We start from the raw sequence: 22,168 nt of genomic DNA on the forward strand, positions 1-22,168 counted from the left end.
TTAGTATTACATATTTTCATTAATTTTTAAAAATAATAAAACCTGGGGGCTGGAGAGATGGCTCAGTGGTTAAGAGCACTGCCTGCTCTTCCAAAGGTCCTGAGTTCAATTCCCAGCAACCACATGGTGGCTCACAACCATCTGTAATGGGGTCTGGTGCCCTCTTCTGGCCTGCTGGCATACACACAGACAGAATNTCTTTTTTTTTTTAAATTCTTCCATAAAGTGAGGAAAATAGGGAAAAATGTCAACCATCTGCACCAGTAAATAATAACTATTAATATTACATATTTTCATTAATTTAAAAAAAATAATAAAACCTATTGGAGGTGCAAGGCAGGAGCATATGGTTGGCTTCAGGCCTCAGTCGCCTCCCAGTGCACACTTGAACCACACACACAAGGGGAGAAAAACGGCTGGATTGACCAGCCATAACAAAAATATATTCTTTGTAATCTATCATCCCTCAGGCTCACCTAGCACGTTTGCTTAAACCACACACGGCTACTGCACAGTTTTTACATGTTCCAAGGAAAACTGTCTTTTAGGCTGAGAAAGATTTTTTTTAATTGTTTTCAGTACAAAAAGTCTTGTTAAGAGAAAATAACCTTTTTGTTCCCAAAATGCTACAAGGTGTCTCTAGTATATGTCTAGTGTACTCTGTGAGAGGTTTCTCCTGGAATTCCCTCTGAAGACCAGGCTGGCCTTGAATTCATGGATCCACCTTCCTCCCAGTACTTTTTTTTGGGGGGTTGGTTTTGGTTTTGGTTTGCCACAGGGCAACTCACGCATTTCAGAAACTGCAGTTGTAGTGGTTCCTACTCTGTCTTCTGAGGATGCCAGACACTGCTATGGCGCAGAGTGGCAGGATACACACACACACACCTATACACGCCTGGCTAGTGTTGCACGCCTTTAATCTCAGCATTTGGGAGGCAGAGGCAGGCGGATCTCAGTAAGTTTGAGGCCAGCCTGGTCTACAGAATGAGTTCCAGGACAGCAAGAAGTGTTTCACGGAGAAACCCTGTCTCAAAAAGCAAACAAATTATCAAAACTGAAAAATAAAGAAAAGTCAGTATGAATATGGATCTGTGAGTACTGGGAATCAAACCCTGCTCCTCTGAAAAATAGCCACTAACCACTGAACCATTTCTCCAGTCCTTGCCTTTTTTATTACATTTATTTATTTAGTGTGTGTGTGTTTGCTTGATATGGGGGCGGTGTGCATGCGGAGGTCAGGACAACTTCATGGAGTCGGTTCGCTCCTTCCACGTTTGCCAGTGGGGTTGGAGATTTGAACTCAGGTAGTTCGTGTGTCAAGCTCCTTTTCATGCTAAACCATCTCGCCAGCCCCAGTCTGAGAATTCTGAGTGACTAGAACATTTATAGCATACATAGTGATTAAGAATATTCCAGTTTCTGACTGAGCTGAAAGAGAGACTAGGCATTTCTTCTAGGCATCCAAGTAGAAAAGCACCTTTACTTCCTCCCTAGGGACGATGCGAAGTGTTGCCTGGCGCCTGGACGCGTCCATCCTAGGTGCTGGGAAGGGTTTAAAGTTGGCAGACACAGAAAGACGAGAGAAGCAGCCTCCAGGAGTTTTATGCGTTGCTAAGGCAGCTCCCCTTCTAGTGCACGCCGGATAAAACTACAACTCCCATCACCGCCCGGGCTACCCAACCCCTCCATGTTAAAGGCGGGGTGCGAGCGAGCGCGGAACCGGCTTTTCCTATTTCCTATGGTGTGATTGGTCCACAGCTCAGGCGCAGTAGCCAGTGAGCACACTCTTGGTCAGCAGCGAGGGCAATATGGCTTCCTGCACCTGGTGAATTTGGCACCATGGAGAAATCGCGGGGAACTGAGGTAAGAGGGAGAGGGCTCAGCCCCTCCGGGAAAGGGAACCCCGAAGGCCTCACTCGGCAGTGCGTCGTTTTAGCGACCCGTTGGGGGTGGAGAGGTGCAGGGTTGGTAAACTGAGGTAAGGAACTTAGTCCCGACCGGAGACCACTCGGGTTCGTTTTTGCTCCTGTGCTGTGGGCTCGGTCCGTGGAAGAAGGTAGGAAGGAAACGCCTCCCATCCAGGGGCAAGGAAACGGGGCTCCAAACTGCGACACCACTTCTTTGACTAATTGGTTTCGTGGTCCTGTGCTTTAGGGATTGTGCGGCCTGTCGCTTCCACGCGGGAAGTAAAGGGAAATATAAGTTGACTTTTACTCCACGCTGGGGCGTTCACGTGCCTGTCTGCCAGTTTAGGCACAACCATCTTCATTAGGGAGGGCTTAAAAGAGCCTGTTGGTTCCCCCCGGAAGTGGACACAGCTGCAAAGGGCAAGAGGTTGCCAGCAAGTGTGTCAGTTTCCAAAACTTTGTCATGTGTTCCGTGACACGGCAGCCGGTTGCCCACCACCCCTTCCATTTGAAGTCTCTTCCCTTTTCCACGCAGTAATAATGGCCAACGTTTACGGAGCGCTCTTCTCGTGGTTTACTTTTGTCATCCTTTCTTCCCAAAATATTATTGTAAAGTGATATTGTCCTCGTTTAGTGGAAGCTGAGACAATGGGAGTTGACTTGCTGTGGATTATACAGCTAGGAAGCAGTAGAGGTGGTATTTGAACCCTCGGGGGGGGGGTTATAATTTATTATGATTTATTTAACTTTATTTTATGTGCATTGGTGTGAAGTTGTCAAATCCCCTGAAACAGGAGTTAATAGACCGTTGTAAGCTGCCATGTGGGTGCTGGGAATTGAACCTGGGTCCTCTGGAAGAGCAGTCAGTGCTCCTAACCGCTGAGCCATCTCTCCAGCCCCGAACCCTGTGTTTTTAAGTAGTATCACATTTGTACCCCACGTTCTGTGAGCCAACACGTTCTGTCACAGGTGAGAAGACTGAGGTTCTCAGAAGGTAAATGACCCGAGGATCAGTAGTTGATTAAGATCCGAGCTTAAGTGTAAGCTGTGGTCCATACCATTATGCAATTACTGCCTGTGGCATCCTGCTCAGCTCCTCCTTGAGACAGTCTGGGTCTCAATTTTTATCTGCCTTTGCCTCCCCCTCTGTTAGGAAGAAAATAGGTTTACTGACTAGACTTGCAAGGGACAGTGTGCTAGGCAGTAACAGGATTACCACAGCTGCTGACCTTAAATGTGTCTTTGAGCCAGGTGGTAGTAGCACACACCTTTAATCCCAGCACTGTGGAGGCAGATGCAGGTAAATCTGTCAGTTCAAGGCCAGTCTGGTGTACTGTGTAAGTTCCTGCACAGCCAGGGCTCCATTTGGGTGTGCATATACTGAACAGGGAGAATGGGTTTCAAATGCTGTCTGCCCAGGAAGTTCCTTTGAGGTGTTTGGTATAGTTCCACTTTTTCTTTTTTTTAATTTAAAGTCCTCCTGATTCAAGTTAATTTAAATAATGAATTACTGTTGTGGTTTTTAAGATTTATCATTTATTTTATGTGCATTGGTGTTTTGCCTACATGCATGTCTGTGTGAGGGTGTCGGGTTCCCTGGAACTGGAGTTACAGACAGTTGTAAGCTGTCATATGGTTGCTGGAATTGAACTGAGTCTCCTGGAAGAGCCGCCAGTGCTCTTAACCACTGAGCCATCTCTCCAGTCCTCTCCCCACGGTATTATTATATAGAGCTCTGATCCCTGGCATAATTTTTTGACTTTATAGTGGTATGAGAACAATATTGATTCAGTGGACATTGTTCTATGAAGTTTGCTCTGTGCCCAAGCTCCCCATATGAGAGGTCGTGGTGGGCAGAGGCATACACAAACCACAGCTTGCAGTTAGCTATGCTAAGGTAGGTTAGGTGTCATCTTTTCCCTTCTTTCTTTTCTTTTCGAGACAGGGTTTGTCTGTGTATCTTTGGAGCCTATCCTGGAATTCGGTCTGTAGACCAGGCTGGCCTCGAAGTCTATGAGATCCACCTGCCTCTGCCTCCTGAGTACTGAGATTAAGAGGCCCATGCCACCACACCTGACTTCTTTAAGATTTATTAAGTAAATAAATTTTACAGTGTACAGTGTTCTGTCTGTATGTCTGCCTACAGGTCAGAAGAAGGCACCAAATCTCACTACATATGGCTGTGAGCTACCGGGTGGGTGCTGGGAATTGAACTCAGGACACCTGGAAGAACAGCCAGTGCTCTGAACTGCTGACCCATCTCTCCAGTGCCCCCATCCGTATTCTGTTTTGCCCATGTAGGGAGCTGAAGAGATGGCTCAGCAGTTAAAAGCTCTTACTGCTCTTTCAGAAGACCAAAGTTTTTAATCCCATCACTCGGAAGGCAGAGGCAGGCGGATCTCTGAGAGTTCGAGGCCAGCCTGGTCTACAGAGCTAGTTCTGGGACAGGCACCAAAGCTACAGAGAAACCCTGTCTCAAAAAACCAAAAAAAAAAAAAAAATAAAAAAAGAAGACCAAAGTTCAAATTCCCAGCCCACACAAGGTGGATTAGCAGGTCTGCAGATTCTCTTCTCAGGCCAAGCACATGTCCATCTTCCTCTAGGAGACGCCGTCTTCAGAGCCAATGGAAGAAGAGGAGGAGGATGACTTGGACCTCTTCGGGGGCTACGACAGCTTCCGAAGTTACAACAGCAGCGCAGGCAGTGAGAGCAGCTCCTATCTGGAGGAGTCGAGTGAGGCGGAGAATGAAGACCGGGAAGCCGGGGAGCTTCCCACCTCACCTCTGCATTTGCTCAGCCCTGGGAACACCCGCTCCCTGGATGGAAGTGGTTCTGAGCCAGGTGACTTCTTCACGGTGCCCTTAAAGATGGAGGGGAGTCGGGAGCTTGTGGGCGAACACATGCGATGTGGGCAGAGCCATGCAGATATCTAAGGGACTGTCCTCGAGGACCATTCCCTGTCCTGCAGTCTAGTTAGTCTAATTCTCTGACACCTCGTGTCTCTTGTGTCCATTCAGCACTTGGTAGGTGCCATTGCCCTAGTGTAGTCGCCTGGGTAGTCTGGGTCTGGGTGTGAAGGCGGTGAGACCCATAGAGTGGCAAGCACATAGCTTTTTTTAAATATAGTACGTATGCAGGGGTATGCAGGGTTCTGCCTCCATGTACACCTGCAGGCCAAAAGTGGGCATCAGATCTCATTATAGATGGTTGTGAGCCACCATGTGGTGGCTGGGAATTGAACTCAGTACCTCAGGAAGAGCAGCCGGTGCTCTGAGCTTCTGAGGCATCTCTCCAGCCCTGCAAACAGCTTATGGACTACAAGTTAACACATTGTAGGGAGACGTACAGGATAGTGACCTTCAGGTCAGGACAGACAGACAGACAGACGTGGAGGTGGGCAGAAGGGAGTGGTCAAAGATCATTTGAAAGCCAGTTGACTTCGAAGAGGTGGATCTTGATGGTTGCCAGTCCCTGTGTCAGGACTCCCAGAGTGTGAGCAGTGTGTCCTGAGAAAGAGGCAGGCTCCCATCTGCAGACGGCCCCTCCTGTTTCTTCATGCTTGCGCTCCTGGGCAGTGGGGTCCGGTTTCCTTCCAACCATCTTGACTTCTCCCCCCATTTCTTCATCTTTCGCCCTTCTCAAAATCTGAGCATTTCAATCCTAGCAGGAATCACTAGGGAGAGCCACTGGGCCAGGGGCTGGTTCCCTGGTCCTCTGGGAAGCTGGTTAAGCACTTCAGATGCCCATGTCACTGGGGCCCAGGCCACAGCACCGTTTGACCTACGGTGAAGTCAAGGGAAACACAGCTTGTCCACTTGTCCCTGAGAACACAGAGCTACAAATACTAAGTGACTTCAGCACCTCTCTCTTGTCCCTGTCCTCTCTCTAAAACTTGTCACCAGGTTCGGCAGGTGTTCGTGTGGGTTTTCAGACCCTTAGCACTGGCTCTTGCTACAGGCCCAGGAGGAATCGCCTGCCATCTTAGGTGGATAGATGGAGGGGCAGCTGCTGGAGGGGCTGACAGCAGAGGCAGCATGTTGCAAGACTCGCTCCTGACAGAAGACAGGCACTGTCCTCCCCCTGTCACTCATGTGGCTGACACAGTGCTCTGGACTCTGAGGAACCCATGGGTTGGTCTGACTTGAAGTACTTACGTCTGGAGTCATGTGCCGGCTTCTCTTTCTAGCGGTCTGTGAGATGTGTGGTATCGTGGGCACAAGAGACGCTTTCTTCTCAAAGACCAAGAGGTTCTGCAGTGTCTCGTGTTCCAGGAGCTACTCCTCCAACTCCAAGAAAGCCAGTATCTTGGCCAGACTGCAGGTGAGAGCAGCCACTCATGTCCATCTTGGGGTCCTAGATGCTGAGCTGAGCCATCATGTGATTGGAGGCAGACACATAGTCAGTTTGGGGAACTCATCTCTAGTGGTCACTCGAAGTACATGAGACCTTGCCTCAGAAAGTGCCACCCACTCCTTTCTTTTCTTTATTCTTTTTTTTTTTTTTTTTTTTTAAGATCAAAAGTGTCAGGGTGTCAGGTACCCTGGGACCTCAAGACTTTGAGGCAGTGGAGGCAGTTGTGAGCCAAGTAGATGCTAGGGACTAAACCTGGGTCCTCTTAACCAGTGAGCCATCTTACCAGACCCCTATTTAATTTAATTTTGTTTGTTTGGGTTTTTTTGTTTTTGTTTTTGAGACAGGGCTTCTCTGTGTAATGGCCCTAGCTGCTTTGGAACTAGTTTTGTAGACCAGGCTGATCTTGAACTCACAGAAATTTGTCTGACTTTGCCTCCAGAGTGCTGGAATTAAAGGCATGCACCACCACACTTGGCTCCTTTATTTTATTTTTGAGACAGGCTGAACTAAAACTCACTATGTAGACCAGGCTGATCTCAAACTCACAAAGATCTGCCTACCTTTTTCTCACCTGCCTCCCTGTTGCTTGGATTAAAGGCATGCCCTACCATGCCCAGTAATTCCTATTTTAAAAGGCTCAAAAACTTTAAGGTAATGGTTCTCAACCCTCCTAATGCTGCAGTTTAATACAGTTCTTCCTGAGTTTTTTGGTTTTGGTTTTGTTCTGTTTTTGTTTTTAGCTTTTCAAGACAGGGTTTCTCTAGCTTTGGGGAGTGTCTTGGAACGTTCTTGTAGACCAGGCTGGCCTCAAATTCACAGAGAATGCTAGGATTAAAGGCGTGCGCCGCCGCCACCACCACCCAGCATTTTTTTGGGAGGGTTGGGGTGTTGAGACAGGGTTTCTCTGTGTATCCCTGACTGTCCTGGAACTAGCTCTGTAGACCAGACTGGCTTAGAACTCACAGAGATCTGCCTGCCTTTGTCTCCCAAGTGCTGGTATTAAAGGTATGTGCCACCACGGCCCAGACAGTTCTTCATGTTGTGGTGACCCCCCCAACCATAAAATTATTTTTATTGCTACTTTATAACTGTAATTTTGCTACTGTTATGAATCATAATGTAAATGTCTGATATGCAGGATATCTGATATGTGACCCGTGTGACAGAGTTGTTTGGCGCTCCCTTCCCGCAGAAGGGTTGAGAACTGCTCAGTGCATGTGTGCTTCTGCTTAGCTGTGTGTTGAATGGACTCCCGGCCTTTGTCATGTTGCTTAGTTATCCTGTGTAAGTGAGCTTTCCCTGAGCCCTAATGAAAGCTCCCCAGCATGCTCTGGAGTAGACTCTTCAGGCCGTTACATATGAACAGAGGTTACCTGTGGGTTTGGAGAGTTTCTGGCCCCGCCGCAGTCACTCAGTAGTAGCTCTCCAAGGAGCTCTGCAGGGGAAATGTTAGGAAGAGGCTGGAGAAGTCAAAGGATGACCCCAGCCTTCTGTAACCCTCCCCTGGGTGTTCTCTCTCATCATCAGTTTTGTTTTGTTTTTGTATTTTCTGTGTATGTATCCCTGGCAGTCCTGGAACTCTCTGTGTACACCAGGCTGGCCTCAAACTCACAGAGATCCGCCTGCCACCACCTCCCAGCTCATCATCAGTTTTACAAAAGAAACTCAAGCCCAGAGAAAGTTAATTAGCTGGACCAAGACCATGAGCTCGGCCTGAGCAGTCCCAAGCAAGCTCTTCTTTCTTACTTGGTGTGGTGGCCTGGAATCCCAGCAATCAGGGGACAGAGGCACAAGAGCTACAAATTCCAGGCCTACATATCTCAAAAAAAAAAAAATCAAAATAGAAACAGATCCCAACTCATATCTGTCAGCCTGTCTGTTTCTCTTCTTGCCCTCCAGGGAAAGCCACCCACCAAGAAAGCCAAAGTGCTACACAAGGCAGCCTGGTCTGCCAAAATTGGAGCCTTCCTCCACGCCCAGGGGACAGGACAACTAGCAGATGGGACACCCACAGGACAAGACGGTAAGACAGAATCCTGGGATGGGGACCCGGGTCGGGAGTGGCCTTGCCTAGGAAGATGGACTGGAAAAGGTGACCTGCTGGAAGTTGGGGGTCCTTGCCCACCACGAACTGTCTCCACCTGCTGGATGTTGAGGAAATGACCCTAGGCAGTTCTTGGTGGCCCTCAGTTACCTGGGTCTGTGATAACCCTGAAACCAGAGTTAGCAGCCTCGTTTCTCTTTGCTTCTGTCTCCATGGCTTCTGTCTTCCTGGTACAGGAGAGGTCTAGGGTGTGTGGAGCAGGTGGAAGGGGCCTGTCAGTTTTCCAAGCATGGTGATTAATGAGCAAATTACACAAAGAAAACCTCAAAGAGGCTGAAGTGTTATCCCCAAGTCATGAGAAACCCCCCCCCCCCCCCAATCAACCACCAGGAGCCAGAATCCAGTGTAAACACAATAGGGTCTTTATTGATGCAGGTTTGAACCTGGGCAGCTACTCAGCACTCAGGTGACTGAGAGCGGCCCTGATCATTCATGGAGTAGGATTTATAAAGGGAAAACCACAAGCAAGTGTCACAAGCCTTGGCATTACTCGGAAGGTCATAGGGCGGTTGACATTTAACCTGATTGGTTGTGGTGAGCAGCATAGTACAGCATTGAGAGGTAGCTAATGATGTTAAAAATACGTCAGGCGTGGTCGAGGCATGTGTTAAGTGTTATACCCAGGGTGGGAGATCAACCCATTCCGGGAACTTAGGACCATGGAGAGGACATGAGGTGGGTGATCTTAGCTTAGTTTAATTTTAATTCTCACAACAGCACTGCGCAGCCAGGTGAGCCATGTGCCACTCTTCCTACCCTTGCCAATTAGGTGTGCCAATGACCGGGTGCAGGAGGAGGAATTTAATCGCCCTTTCTGTGGGGCATGAAGGGAGAGAAGTTTCTCTTTGATGCCCCTCTGCTCCACAGTCCTGATGGCCATTGGTGGTGATAAAGGGACTTGTTGCTAGAGCCCAGTGGGGCCTCCAGGTTCATGTTCTAACTCGGCTCCTGTACATAACCTACTTAACTCTTCCTTGTGCTCTGCAGCTCTGGTCTTAGGGTTCGACTGGGGAAAGTTCCTGAAGGACCACAGTTACAAGGCCGCTCCTGTCAGCTGCTTTAAACATGTAAGTTCCCTGGCAATGAAGGAGGAACAACCAGGGATAGCCAGGGGACATCTCAGGCTGCCTGCCTCATTGCTTCCCACACACTGCAGTTGAGCTGCTCCAGGCTGGACAGCATCTCTGAGAACAGTGGCCATTCCCCAGAAATCCTCCTTTGTCTTGCAGGGCTGGAGAGTTAGTTCAGTGGTTAAGAGCACTAGCTGTTCTTCCAGGAGCCCTGAGTTCAATCCCTAGCACCCACATGGCAAGTCACAACCATCTGTAATTGTATTCCCATGGGATCCTGTGCCCTCTTCTGGGGTGCAAATAAAGCACCAGTATGCTTATACAATATATGCTAGGTGTGGTGGTACACGTCTTTAATCCCAGCACTCGGGAGGCAGAAGCAGGTGGATCTCTATGAGTTCGAGGCCAGCATGGACTACAGAGTGAGTCCCAAGACAGCCAGGGTTACATAGATAAACCCTATCTTGAGAAACAAACAAAAAACAACAAAAACAAAAAAGGGGGAGCGGGTATCAGATCTTCCAGAAGTGGAGTTCTCTGGATGACCGTGAAATGCCATGTGAGTTCTGGGAAACAAACCCTGGTCCTCTGCAAGACCAACAAGTGCTCTTAATCAATAAGTTATTTCTCCAGCCCTCATTTGTTTGTTTTTAGTTGGTTTTTTTCTTCCTGGCAGGGTTTTATATATCCCAAGCTGGTCTCTAACTTCCTATATAGCTGAGGATAGCCTTGAACTTGGATCCTCCTACCTCAACCTCCCATGTGCTGGAATCACAAGCGTGTGCCACGGTGCCCAGCCTCCTGCCAGTTGACTCTGGGCCCTTCTTTCTTTCCCCTGCCCTTAGGAATTGCATGCTCTTTATGTCACCAAGCTGCACCCTCAGGCTTGTCTAAGGACCTTTCTAATACCAGACACACTCCAGTGGGGGACTCCCTTCAGTTCTTCCTGGAGAACAAAGGATTTGAGTGATTTGAATGAACTTGAGGCCAAGAACTTAATAGCACTCAGCAGCTGTTCTTGTGCTGGCCTGGAGTAACACCAGGTCTTTTGTCATTTGAGGAGAGGTGGCTTTTCAAGACGGGGGTTTCTCTGTACAACAGCTCTGGCTGTCCCAGAACTCGCTTTGTAGACCAGGCTGGCCTTGGACTCGCAGAGAACTACCTGCCTCTGCCTACCAAGTGCTGGAATTAAAGGCGTGCACCACCTCTACCTGGCTTGTCTTGTTTTAATTTAAGACAGTGTCTCAAAGGGTCTCAGGCTGGCCTGAGAGCAGTCTTATGTCCTACTATGTCTTTCTCTGAGTTGTTAGTGAGTATGTATCTTTCCTGCAGGGTAAGAAAACGTTCTCTTTTACCCCCAAATTCTCCTAGTCCCCACATTTTTTTTTTTCAATTTAGTGTTCTGGCTGCATGTATGCCAGCATGCCAGAAGAGGGCGCCAGATCTCTATGCAGATAGTTGTGAGCCACCATGTAGTTGCTGGGAATTGAATTCAGGACCTCTTGAAGAGCAACCAGTACCATCTGAGCCATCTCTCCAACAGGCCTCCTCCCCATTTTTATTGTAGGGAAATTAGGTCTTTTGTTTTGTTTTGATTTAGCTTTTAGCTTTTGGAGCCTGTCCTGGAACTCACTCTGTAGACCAGGCTGGCCTTGACCTCCCAGAGTTCTGCCTGCCTCTGCTTCCAGAGTGCTGGGATTAAAGGCGTGTGCCACCACAATTAGGTCATATTTAACACAAGATAAAGGATGCTCTATAAGGAGCTTTGCTGTGTGCCTGGCCACTGTGCTGCCCAGGCCTCTGTGAGCCTGTCTGCCTTGGGAGATGGATTGTTACCTGAGCAGCTTAGGCTGGGTCTGATAGTGAAAGACTCCGGCAGCAGATCGGGGTTAGGCTGTGGGGGAGGTACCAGACTGCCCAGTGGGGAAGGGCTGGGGTGAGCGCATGTGCTCTGCCCGCTCTGTGTAAACTGAGGTAGTCTCTGTGCTATGACACTGCTGTACAACTGGCAGGGGTCCACACTGGGAGTTGGAGCTGACCCTGGAATGCTGAGAATCCAGGTCTGTGCCTCTGACCCTCCACCCATGGCTGATGTCCACTGATGGCACACTGCCATCCCACACTCCTGGCCAGTGAGTGGGCAGGCCTTATTTCGCTCTTGATTCCTGGTTTTCTGCAGAGTGCATGGTGTGTGACGTTAGGTGCTGAGGACAGCACGGCTCAGGCCTGCGGCTCCTCCCAGCCTTCAACGCTCTCATCACCACAGGTGCCCCTCTATGACCAGTGGGAAGATGTCATGAAGGGGATGAAGGTGGAAGTCCTCAACAGCGATGCTGTGCTCCCCAGCCGGGTGTACTGGATCGCCTCTGTCATCCAGGCGGCTGGTGGGTATTCCTCTGGTCAGGGCAGGGTCTGGAGTTTGTCTTCAGAGTGACATATCTCGTGGGTGGGTAGTGTCATAGGGTGAAATGGGTTTCATAAATCAAAACCTTACCCACTGGCTGCTTTCTCCTTAGAGATTCGCCCTTAGATGAAAACACAGAACTGGGCAAACTCAAAAACTTTGTTTCATTTTGATTTTTTTTTAATGATTTATTTATTTATTTTATGCACATTGGTGTTTTACCTGTGGGTATGTATGAGGGCAACAGATCCCCTGGAATTGGAGTTAGACAGTTGTGAGCTGCCATGTGGGTGCTGGGACTTGAACCCAGGGCCTCTGGAAGAGCAGCAGTGCTCTTAACCACTGAGCCATCTCTCCAGCCCCTTATTTGATTTTTTTAAAGGTTTATTCTGGGGACAATGGAGGTGTAGAAGAGGTCACCAGACCAGAATGCTTCCTTAATATATGGCATGGGTTTTGCTTTGTTCTGTAGATCAGAGACCCCGCATATCTGGGACATTTCCCAGCTTAGGAAGTAGGAAATCTGCCTGGGGCTACAGAAGAATGAAAGCTTGAGAACATGCCTTCCCCATCTCCTTCTTCCTCACAGGTCCCCTTGTCCTTCCTTTCAGGGTACCGAGTGCTGCTTCGGTATGAAGGCTTTGAAAATGATGCCAGTCATGACTTCTGGTGCAACCTTGGGACTGTGGATGTCCACCCCATCGGGTGGTGTGCCATCAACAGCAAGATCCTGGTGCCTCCACGGAGTGAGTGAATGAGGAAGCTCCCCATGCCAATTCTTCCCCATGCCAGTTCCGTAGGGCTCCGGGTGGAAGGGAAACTCAAGAACAAAATGTCCCCCTTGTGCCTTCCCTACAGCCTAGAAATCTCTGGGCCATTTGGATTTATAGAACATATATATATGCATGTGTGTGTGTGTGTATACATTTTTAAAATATGCATACACACACACATTAATTTGTGTTTATGCCGGAGTGAATGTCTGTTGTTCACCAGGTGTGTATAAGAGCCTGAGAAAGCTGGAAGGAATGCTGATCTTTTGGAACTGGGGGTTAGAAGTGGTTGTGAATTACTATGTGTCCTCTGAAAGAGCAGGCGGTAGTGTTAACCGTGAACCATCTCTCCAGCCCCTTGAGGCTGGTTTTATGAGATGAAGCGGCAGAACTGAGTAGTCCCCCCCTCCAGCTGCTCTCTGGGTTATGAAGGTGCTGTCGGTCTATGTTACCGGCCTGTGCTGGTGTCTCCGCAGCCATCCATGTCAAGTTCACTGACTGGAAGAGCTACCTCATGAAGCGGTTGGTGGGCTCCAGGACGCTTCCTGCAGATTTTCACATCAAGGTCTGGCTGTGTTCCCAGCTATCCCCCTCCTCCCTCCCTCTCCCACTTTTCTCCATCCTTCATATGATTCATTTCAGGGGTTTTATTTTGATTTTGCAGTTCTGGGGGTAGGACCTGGGGCTTTCCATATACAAGCACTATGCGTTGCAGTACTCTTCTGTGACTACAGGTTTGGCAGTCTTCACCCCAGAACTGTCTCTGGTGGCTGACCAACTCCAGTTCCAAGGGATCTGGCACCCTCATACAGTCATACATGCAGGCAATACACCAATGTACATAAAATAAAAATAAACTATAAAAAACAAAGCACTGTGGGAATACAGAGTGTGTGTGTGTATAGTGCCTAAACTCTCCGCCTAGGGAGAGAAGTACGAGTCATGCACACTAAGAACGATGCGATCGGCACCGTCTGAGCTGGGGCTGTGCACCCATCTGTGTGGAGTATCGTTTCAGTTTAGAAGGCTTCTTTGGCTGAACATGGTGGGACATACCTTTAACTCCAGCACTTGAAAGGTAGAGGAAGATGAATCTCTGTGAATTTGAGGCCAGCATGATCTACATAGTAGGTTCTAAGCAAGCCAGGACTATACAGTGAAATCTGTTTCAAAAAAACAACAAAACCTTAGAAAACTACTTAAGCCTTTACCTTACAAAGGTCTGTGTACATAGAAATTGTTCAGAAGGATCCCAAACTCTACAGAACATGTCTCTCCCACCTCAGTAGACCTCTCACTGGGGCCTCCTGCGGGCTCCTGAGCGAAGCCAGGCTTTCAGGGTGTCCTCAGGAGGTGGGAAAGGCGTCCCAGCAGGATACAGGAAATGTGCAACACTTGCTGCCAGGGCTCTCACTTGACCTGGCCTTGTGTTCTCAGAGGAGCAGGTATCAAACAGGCTTCCTAGAGGCTATGGCTTTTGAATTGTACCTACATGGGCAGAGATGATGTGGAACCCAACTCCGAAACATAAAGGTGGAGTGGAAATTAGGGCCATTACAGAGGAGGCTCTGGGTGTAGGTGGAAAGCTGTGCCTGGGTCCTTCCAAATGTTTGTTTCTGCTGTTTTCTACAGACATAAAAGGCAACTGGTCTTTTGTTTGTTTCCATGACAGGGTTTCTCTGAGTAGCCCTGATTGTCCTGGAACTTACTCTGTAAACCAGGCTGGCCTTGAACTCAGAAACCCTCCTGTCTCAGCCTCCTGACTGTTAGAATTAAAGGTGTACATTACAGCCCAGCATTTTTTTTTAGACCAACCTAGACTATGTGGAGTATGATCTCACTATGATCCTCGTGTGTGCTAGAATTACAGCTACTATACCTGTCAGACATAAATCTGGCATGTGCCATTCACAGAGGACCAGGAGGCAGCAGGGAGTGTGAGGTGCCCAGGGATCAGTGCAGAGCCGTGAAAGGCCCAGTGGACACTAGAACTGAGTCTGCCTATACTTTTCTAGGTCATTTGAGTTTCCTTGGTCTGAAGTAGACTCTGGGATTCCCACCATCCTGACTAACTGAAATCTGGTGAGAAATGGGCACCCACTGAGAACTGAAGGTCTGCCCTCTGCTCTTCTGAGGGACTGGGACCCAGGCAAGACAGAGGGCGCAGTGTCTGAGATCCCACTGCCCTTCCCTGTCCTCTAAAAAACAGATTCAATTATTTTTATGTGTATGGATGTTATACCTTCATGTATATGTGCTGGGTGCGTGCAGAACCCTTGAAGGCCAGAAGAGGGCAATGGGTCTCTAGGAACGAGAGTTATAATAGGTTGTGAGCTGTCATATCAGTCCTGGGAACCAAATGTGGGTCCTCAGGAAGAGCAAGTGTTCTTAACTTCTGAGTCATCTCTCCAGTCCCTCCTTTGATGGCCTTTTGCTTGGATCACTTTGGTTTTTTGAGACAAGGTTTCTCTGTGTAGCCCTCATTGTCCTGAAACTTAGTCTGTAGACCAGGCTGGTCTTGAACTCAGAGATCTACCCGCCTCTGCCTCCTGAGTTCTGGGATTGAGGATGTGTGCCACCACGCTTACCTTTTGCTGGCAGAGCAGGAGTGTAAGGACTGGGTGACTGAAGCAGGTGGCCTTCCCTTGTCCTTGCAGATGGTGGAAAGCATGAAGTACCCCTTTCGGCAGGGCATGCGCCTAGAGGTGGTGGACAAGACCCAGGTGTCACGGACCCGCATGGCTGTGGTAGACACAGTCATTGGGGGTCGCCTTAGGCTTCTCTATGAGGATGGTGACAGTGATGACGACTTCTGGTGCCATATGTGGAGTCCCCTGATTCACCCAGTGGGTTGGTCCCGGCGTGTTGGCCATGGCATCAAGATGTCAGGTTAGTAGAGCCCCTGGCTGGTGTGACTCTGGGCACAGCCTCTCTAAAGATCGGTAGGACCTTTGCTGTACCTCACAGTAGTGTAGTGAGGTGGACTGCCATCACTGCCCTGCGAGGGACAGTGCTGAGGGTCAAAAAGACCCAGTGACTTGGCTCAGGTCACTCAGCCCAATCTGAATAGTGTCACAGTGCCAGCATAGAAAAGCCTAGCTCCCCCGTGCTGAATAGGCCACAAGCCTGCTCTGGGCTCCTCTCGGCTAGACTTGTCTCCTCTATGTAGGGTGGGGAGCTGGGGCACAGCTGAGAACAAATTAGTCTGCCTGGCCCCATAATTCTGGGGAAGTATGTGACAACCAGTGGCTGCCTTCAACTCCCTTTTCTTCCTCTCCTCTCTGTCACCTCCCCAAGAGAAACGATGTGACATGTCCCATCACCCCACCTTCCGGAAAATCTACTGTGACGCTGTTCCTTACCTCTTCAAGAAGGTAAGGTGCGGCCTGTGGGCACTTCCTTCCCGGGCTGCAGGCGCTTGACTGTCCCTTGCCTTTTTTGTAAAAGCTGTTCCATAGTCCTTAACAAACTTGCTAGGGAGTAGACTAAGGCAGGGTCTCGCTGTAACCCAAGCCGGCTTGTCACAGCCTCCTAAATTCTGGGATTATAGGTGGGCACCACCACACTGTCCCTTGCCCTCTGTTCCTCTTTCTTCCCCGGAATCCTCAATTGCCCCGTTCCCTTAAGGTCCGAGCTGTCTACACAGAAGGTGTCTGGTTTGAGGAAGGAATGAAACTAGAAGCCATTGACCCTCTGAATCTGGGCAACATCTGTGTAGCAACCATCTGCAAGGTGAGCCTAGGCCACTCTTTGACCTCCAGCATGGCTGTCTGTACCCTGCAGTTAGGCTCTGGGGACTCAGAACCTACCTGCATGTTAGGGCTTGAGGCACTCAACATCTGAGCCTTGCCCAATGTCGGGTACAGGCTGTCCCCTGCCACTTGCATCTCCTCTGCACACCCAAAGCCTCGGCCCAACTCCTTGCTCCTGCCTGCCTCATTGCTGCAGCCTGAGGATACCAGCCTGCTCTGTGCCTCCTAGCCCTGTGCTCCCTAAACGTGCTGTGAGCCCAGTGGCAGCAAGGCAGGTGCAGTCGTGGCTGCATGGGGTGGCCATCCAGTGGAGAGGATGCCTTATCGCACATTCCTCAGCGCTGGGTGCTCCACCACACACCTTGGGGCATTTTAGTGGGGGACAGATTCCATCCATCCAGTTGGATCCACCTCCATGTTCAGTCATAGCTACCTTACTGGGGTGGGGAGTGTCCTGCGGTCTGCTGTTTATTTCTCTACGCTCACCCCAAGGGCTTGTTTTTAATTACATTTATTTTATGTGCACATGCATGGAAGTCAAAAGACAATTTGTTGGTTTGTCCTTCCACTGTGTGGCTTCTTGAGTCATGCCAGATAGAAGTGTTTCTGACCTGTTGAGTCATCTTGCTGGCTCCTCCTCTAGGTCCTCTTGGATGGTTACCTGATGATCTGTGTGGATGGGGGGCCCTCCACAGATGGCTCAGACTGGTTCTGCTACCATGCCTCCTCCCATGCCATCTTCCCAGCCACCTTCTGCCAAAAGAATGACATTGAGCTCACACCCCCAAAAGGTAAGGCCTTGCAGGGTGAAGCCACAAGTCCAGCCCCATAGCTGACGTGAGGCTCTGTGGTGTGAGAGAGGTGTGGGCATCTCCTGCCACTGCTGCCTTCCTTTCCTCTGCCTGGCTGACCTGCCCCATAGCTGATGTGTGGCTGGTGAGCAGAGCTCCCGTGTGTCCTAAGGCAGCACCTGACCTGTGCAGCACGACTTCCTGGAGCAGGTGCCGTCCTGGGGAGGAGGGCAGCTGCAGTGACTCGCACTGTGTACTGCTCTGCCCCTGCTTTCCTCTCTTCATCTAAATGTTCTGCCCTCCAGGGTATGAGACCCGACCGTTTGACTGGGACACCTACTTGGAGAAGACCAAGTCAAAGGCAGCCCCTGCAAGACTCTTTAACATGGTGAGGAGACACAGCACTGGGTTGGGAGTCTGTGGCAGCCTGGCGACTGGCTCTGCTCACCGACATCAATTTCAACCCCATCTTTTCAAGTCTTTACTGCTGGGATCAGCCACTTCTAGAAAAGTCTGTGACATGAACGCTCTGGCCAGTGTGGACCAGGCCCTTCTCGTCAGAGGGGTTGGCACTTGAGAAAGAGTTCAGTGGGGTTGCTGTCTGAAGGAACCTGCTACAGTGGCCCCTCTCCCCACTCCTAGTTCTGTCAGCAGCTCCTTGCCTATCCGGGTGACCCCACTCAGGCCTAGCACTGGCCAGCTGGTCAACTGCCTTCTTCCCCTAACCAGGACTGCCCCAACCATGGCTTCAAGGTGGGCATGAAGCTAGAGGCTGTGGACTTGATGGAGCCCCGGCTCATCTGTGTGGCCACTGTGAAGCGGGTGGTGCATCGGCTCCTTAGCATTCACTTTGATGGCTGGGACAACGAGTACGACCAGTGGGTAGACTGCGAATCCCCGGACATCTACCCTGTGGGCTGGTGTGAGCTCACCGGCTACCAGCTCCAGCCTCCGGTGTCTGCAGGTCAGGTGCGGGGGGCAGCGCTGACAACTCCTGGATTTTCTGCACCTGTCTTTTTCTTTGCTGCCAGCTGCTCCTCCCCATGCCCAGCATAGTTCTCTGGCATGAGACTGAGAAGTCCCCAGGTTTCCTTAGGCCACTGCTTCTCAACTTTCCTAATGCTGCAACCCTTTAATTCAGTTCCTCATGTAGTGATGATCCCCTAGCATAAAATTATTTCTGTTACATCATAACTCCAATTTTGCTACCATTATAAATTGTAATGTAAACATTATTTTCCATGATCTTAGGCGACCCCTATGAAAGGGCCATTCAACACCCATAGGGGTCACGACCCTCAGGCTCAGAACCACTGCTCTAAGCAAAGTGTGTGCTCTGCCTTTCGTGCCCCCTCCCACCTTTGTCTCCCTCTCCTCTGCCCTGTAGAACACCTTTCTTCAGCTTACTTTGCCCTAGGCCTGGGTCCTCGTGCACCCAGACTCCTTGAGCAGCTCTGGTGACAAGAGGTGGGTGGGGTAATTGTTCTCCAACCCCTCCCCATCCTGCTCTTAGTGTCCAACTCTGGCTTCTCTATTTGGAGTTCCCCATATATGAGGGCCAAGGGTCTTTTAGGTTTCCTGTACCCTTCCAGAACTCATCTCTTTTGTTCTTTCAAACATTAGAACCAAACACACCTCTGAAGGGCAAAGAGGCCACAAAGAAGAAAAAGAAGCAATTTGGGAAGAAAAGTAAGTGAAGTCCCAAAAGGCCAGCGCTGGCTTCTGGGTGTTGCCATGCATAGGTCTCTCTATGGCGGTCTCACCGTTCCTCTTTCTGGAACTTGCCCCAGGGTACCCTGTGCCTTAGGGGATCAGAACACATTCAGGAATGGGGTGTGTACTGAGGAAAAAGGAGATTGGAGCGGGGAAAGCTGGGGGGGGGGGGGGTCCTATCCCTGCTGCTGCTTGTCCGAAGTACCTGTCACTGGGTTGTGAAGAAAGACAGCGAAAGAAAGGAGCCCTGTGTCCAAGGCTCTCTTTCCTCATGCCCTCCTGGAGCAGCTAGGTGGGGCAGACTCCATCTAGCTGTCCAGAGGGACCCGCCCTTAGTAGATCATGGGGCTGCAAGAGGAGGGGACAGAAGGACAGGTGACAAAGCCATCTTCTACTGTGGACTGTAAAAGGTGGTTCCACACATGGCCACCAGGCAGAGGGAGACAAAGCCAAAGCAGGGCCTAGGTCGCTAGGCAGGAGTGACCTCTGGATAGAGACTGTGCTGTTCAAAGTGGGACCTGATTGTGCCGTTGTTACAATCAAATCAAACGTCAGAAACCTAGCCAGGCAGTGGTGGTGCACATTTTTATTCCCAGCACTCAGAGGCTGAGGCAGGTATATCTCTTTAGTTCAAGGCCAACCTGGTCTACAGAGTGAGTTTAAGAGGTACACAGAGAAACCTGTTCTCAAATAAAAAAGAAAGAAAACTAACAGCCACAACATCTTTGACCTCAGCAGGCACCTGACCAATAAAGGGGGTATTTACCTTGTGCCCCACTGCCTGCTAGTACCAATGCTGGGTTTGTTTTGTTTTCATTCACAGGGAAAAGGGTCCCGTCAGCCAAGACTCGTCCCGTCAGACAGGGCTCCAAGAAGCCCTTACTGGAGGATGACCTGCAGGCCTTGGGGGTCTCATCGGAGCCTGTTTCTGATGACAGTAAGAACGGCTGGGCTGAGCTGAGGCAGGGCCAGGCTGTTCCATTCTGAGATGTGGCCTCTTTGCTCTTCCACCTGGGCACAAAAGAATAGAGTTGAGTTTGAAGGGGATTTTCCAGGCACCAAATCTCTGGAACTAGAAGGCCTCCTAAACGCCCAACCAATGTAACTGGACAGAACCTCTCCAGCCAGTGTCCTGGCTCCTGCGTCCTCCCACCTCTAACTGCCCACATGCTCACTCAGGTGGCGGGCTGGCAGGAGCAGATTTCTGGCAGTCTCCCTGGCTAGGCTATGCCTGGGGCCTTTTTTTTCTCTCCTGGACTTTTATTCCTGTACATTGGGATTGCTCAAGTAGACCACAGCAAACATGTGGTCATCAGAGGGCGGTGTGCAGGAGTCCATTCTGTCACATCGTATGGGTCTCGGGGGTCAACCTCAGGTTTTCGGCTTGGCTGCAAGTGCTGTTATCTGTTGAGTTACCTCACTGGCTATGCCTGCAGTCATGGACCTTCTCTTGTTGCTGCTTCTGGGAGGGTGAGGAGGAGAGTGAGGTGGTCACTTAGGCTCCCTGCTAGCCCCAAAGCACCACCTCCCCCCCACACCAGGGGAAAACAGCTCCCTTACTAGCCTGTCATCCCACCCCAGGCTGTCACACCTTCACACACTCATTGTCTGCTCCCCACTACCCTCCCTGTCCCCAGTCATTGCTGTGTGTGTGAAGGAGGAGCACCAGGACATCTCCTCGCCTGACCGGTCACCCAGTCCACAGCTGCCTCTCCCCATTGAGAGCATCAAGCAGGAGAGGGACAACTGAGCCATCCCTAGTGCCAGTCTGGAGGCCTGGCTTCACTGCTGCACACCGAAAGGACAGCCTGGTCTTCTAGGCCCACCTCTGCCCACTGGCCAGGCTTGTGGGCTGGGCAGCTCGAGGTCTAAGCTGGTCTGTTCACTGCATCCTCAGCACACTGGAAAACTGGACTGCCCCCACGTGTTCACCCAGGGAAGTGGAGGAAGTAATGTTACAGAGCAGCCGTGAGCGGGCAGCCCTGGCAGGCTCTGGGTGGGAATGAGGCCACCTCTGCCTAAGACAACTTGAGGACCTCTGCCTCCTGGGGTGCCCTGCCCTGCCTAGCGCCCTGAGGCCCTGCTGTGGCAGGTAATCAGGAGCGAATGAGTGAATGGCCTTGACCTCAGGGTTGACAGGAACACTGACTTCTTTCTTAAGCAATTACTTGTAGGGACCTTGGGCCAGGCTACTTGCTGCCAAGTACAGGATCCTACAGTGACTTGGCCCTGGGGATCCTGCTTCTGGAGAGCCTGGCTGGTGTTGGACCTAGCATTTCCATTTCCCTGCCTTGGTCGGCCAAGTCACTGCTCAGCTCGCATCTTTACCTCAAGTTTGAGCTTTTGTTTTTCCCAGGCACACTTTTTGTTGTGGGTTTTGTTTGTTTTGGCTTTGTTGTTTTTGTTTTTGGAGACAGAATCTTTCTGTGTAGACCAGGTTGGCCTCTGACTCAGAGATCTCCCTGCCTCTGTCTCCTGAGTGCTAGGGTTAAAGGAGTGCACCCGGCCCCAGTTAAACACTCTAGAAACTAGTCATCTAGCCCTCCGGGAACATCCAGGAAAACCAGTGGGGCTCCTGCAGTCGGCCGTTTCTGTTTCTCTGTGTTTTGGAGAAGCAGTGTGGCCGTGGCTCCGTGTCCTGTCGTGGCTGTGCTGTGTTGCACAGCCGCCTTTTGTGCTGGTCAGTCTGCACCGTCATCCTGACATGTGCTCCCTGGCTTTGCTCAGGACCTAGGCTGGGTTCATCCCTGAGGTGGCGTGTGAGTGGCCAGTCTGTACAGACTGGGAAGGTCAGGAGAGAACTCAGCCCTGACAGAGCCCACCCTGTGCAGAACCTAGGTGAGAGAGGCGTTTGTCACAGCCTGATTTCCTCAAAGGGTAAATAGGTCTGGAAGTAGATGGAAGACCACAGCAAAAGGCAGGTTCAGTTCCCAGTATCCACTCATAAGCACCTGTCACTTGAGCTCCAGGGGGACCTGCACCTGTCGTTTCCATGGGTACAATGTATAATTTGTGTAGATGTACATATAAATGTGTAATTAAAAATAAAATCTTTCAAAAAGAAATATGAGGTGAGTGGGCATCAGGCGCAGGAGAGGATGCTGGGAGGAAGATGGCTGAGTGCCTCTAATGTGTCAGGAGCATGAGACCCCCCCGACAAGAGGGTGGATGCTTGGCCTTCATTCCAGCTCTGGCCTGGCCTTTTCACGGATGAGCAGAGGGAGCTGTGGTGATCATTGCTGGAACTTGAGAGCCTGAGGTGACTGGACCTTAGGCTTGCTTGACTCCAGGCCCTTTTTTC

General features: G+C 50.3%; 1 protein-coding gene across 3 annotated transcripts; it reads left to right on the forward strand.

The window, feature by feature from the left end:
• The first annotated feature begins 1,741 nt into the window (after positions 1 to 1,741).
• L3mbtl2 (L3MBTL histone methyl-lysine binding protein 2) lies at positions 1,742 to 21,958 on the forward strand. 3 transcript variants are annotated; one of them, XM_050165578.1, is made up of 17 exons: positions 1,742 to 1,863; positions 4,511 to 4,748; positions 6,094 to 6,227; positions 8,160 to 8,283; positions 9,352 to 9,431; positions 11,614 to 11,818; positions 12,450 to 12,584; positions 13,088 to 13,176; positions 15,269 to 15,500; positions 15,909 to 15,985; positions 16,239 to 16,343; positions 17,007 to 17,154; positions 17,460 to 17,542; positions 17,884 to 18,118; positions 18,778 to 18,843; positions 19,691 to 19,804; positions 20,505 to 21,958. In XM_050165578.1, exons 1-17 carry the CDS (start codon positions 1,840 to 1,842, stop codon positions 20,615 to 20,617), a joined length of 2,202 nt encoding a protein of 733 aa, XP_050021535.1. In that variant the 5' UTR covers positions 1,742 to 1,839; the 3' UTR covers positions 20,618 to 21,958. The 3 variants fall into 3 exon arrangements, with proteins under 3 accessions (XP_050021535.1, XP_050021537.1, XP_050021536.1); XM_050165580.1 differs by having other exon boundaries at positions 11,701 to 11,818; positions 19,691 to 19,813; positions 20,566 to 21,957; XM_050165579.1 differs by having other exon boundaries at positions 11,701 to 11,818; positions 20,505 to 21,956.
• The last annotated feature ends 210 nt before the right edge of the window (positions 21,959 to 22,168 follow it).

This window comes from Alexandromys fortis, unplaced genomic scaffold (assembly GCF_014885135.2).
Source record: "Alexandromys fortis isolate MF-2015 unplaced genomic scaffold, M_Fortis_MF-2015_v1.1 scaffold_157, whole genome shotgun sequence".
NCBI lineage: Eukaryota > Metazoa > Chordata > Mammalia > Rodentia > Cricetidae > Alexandromys > Alexandromys fortis.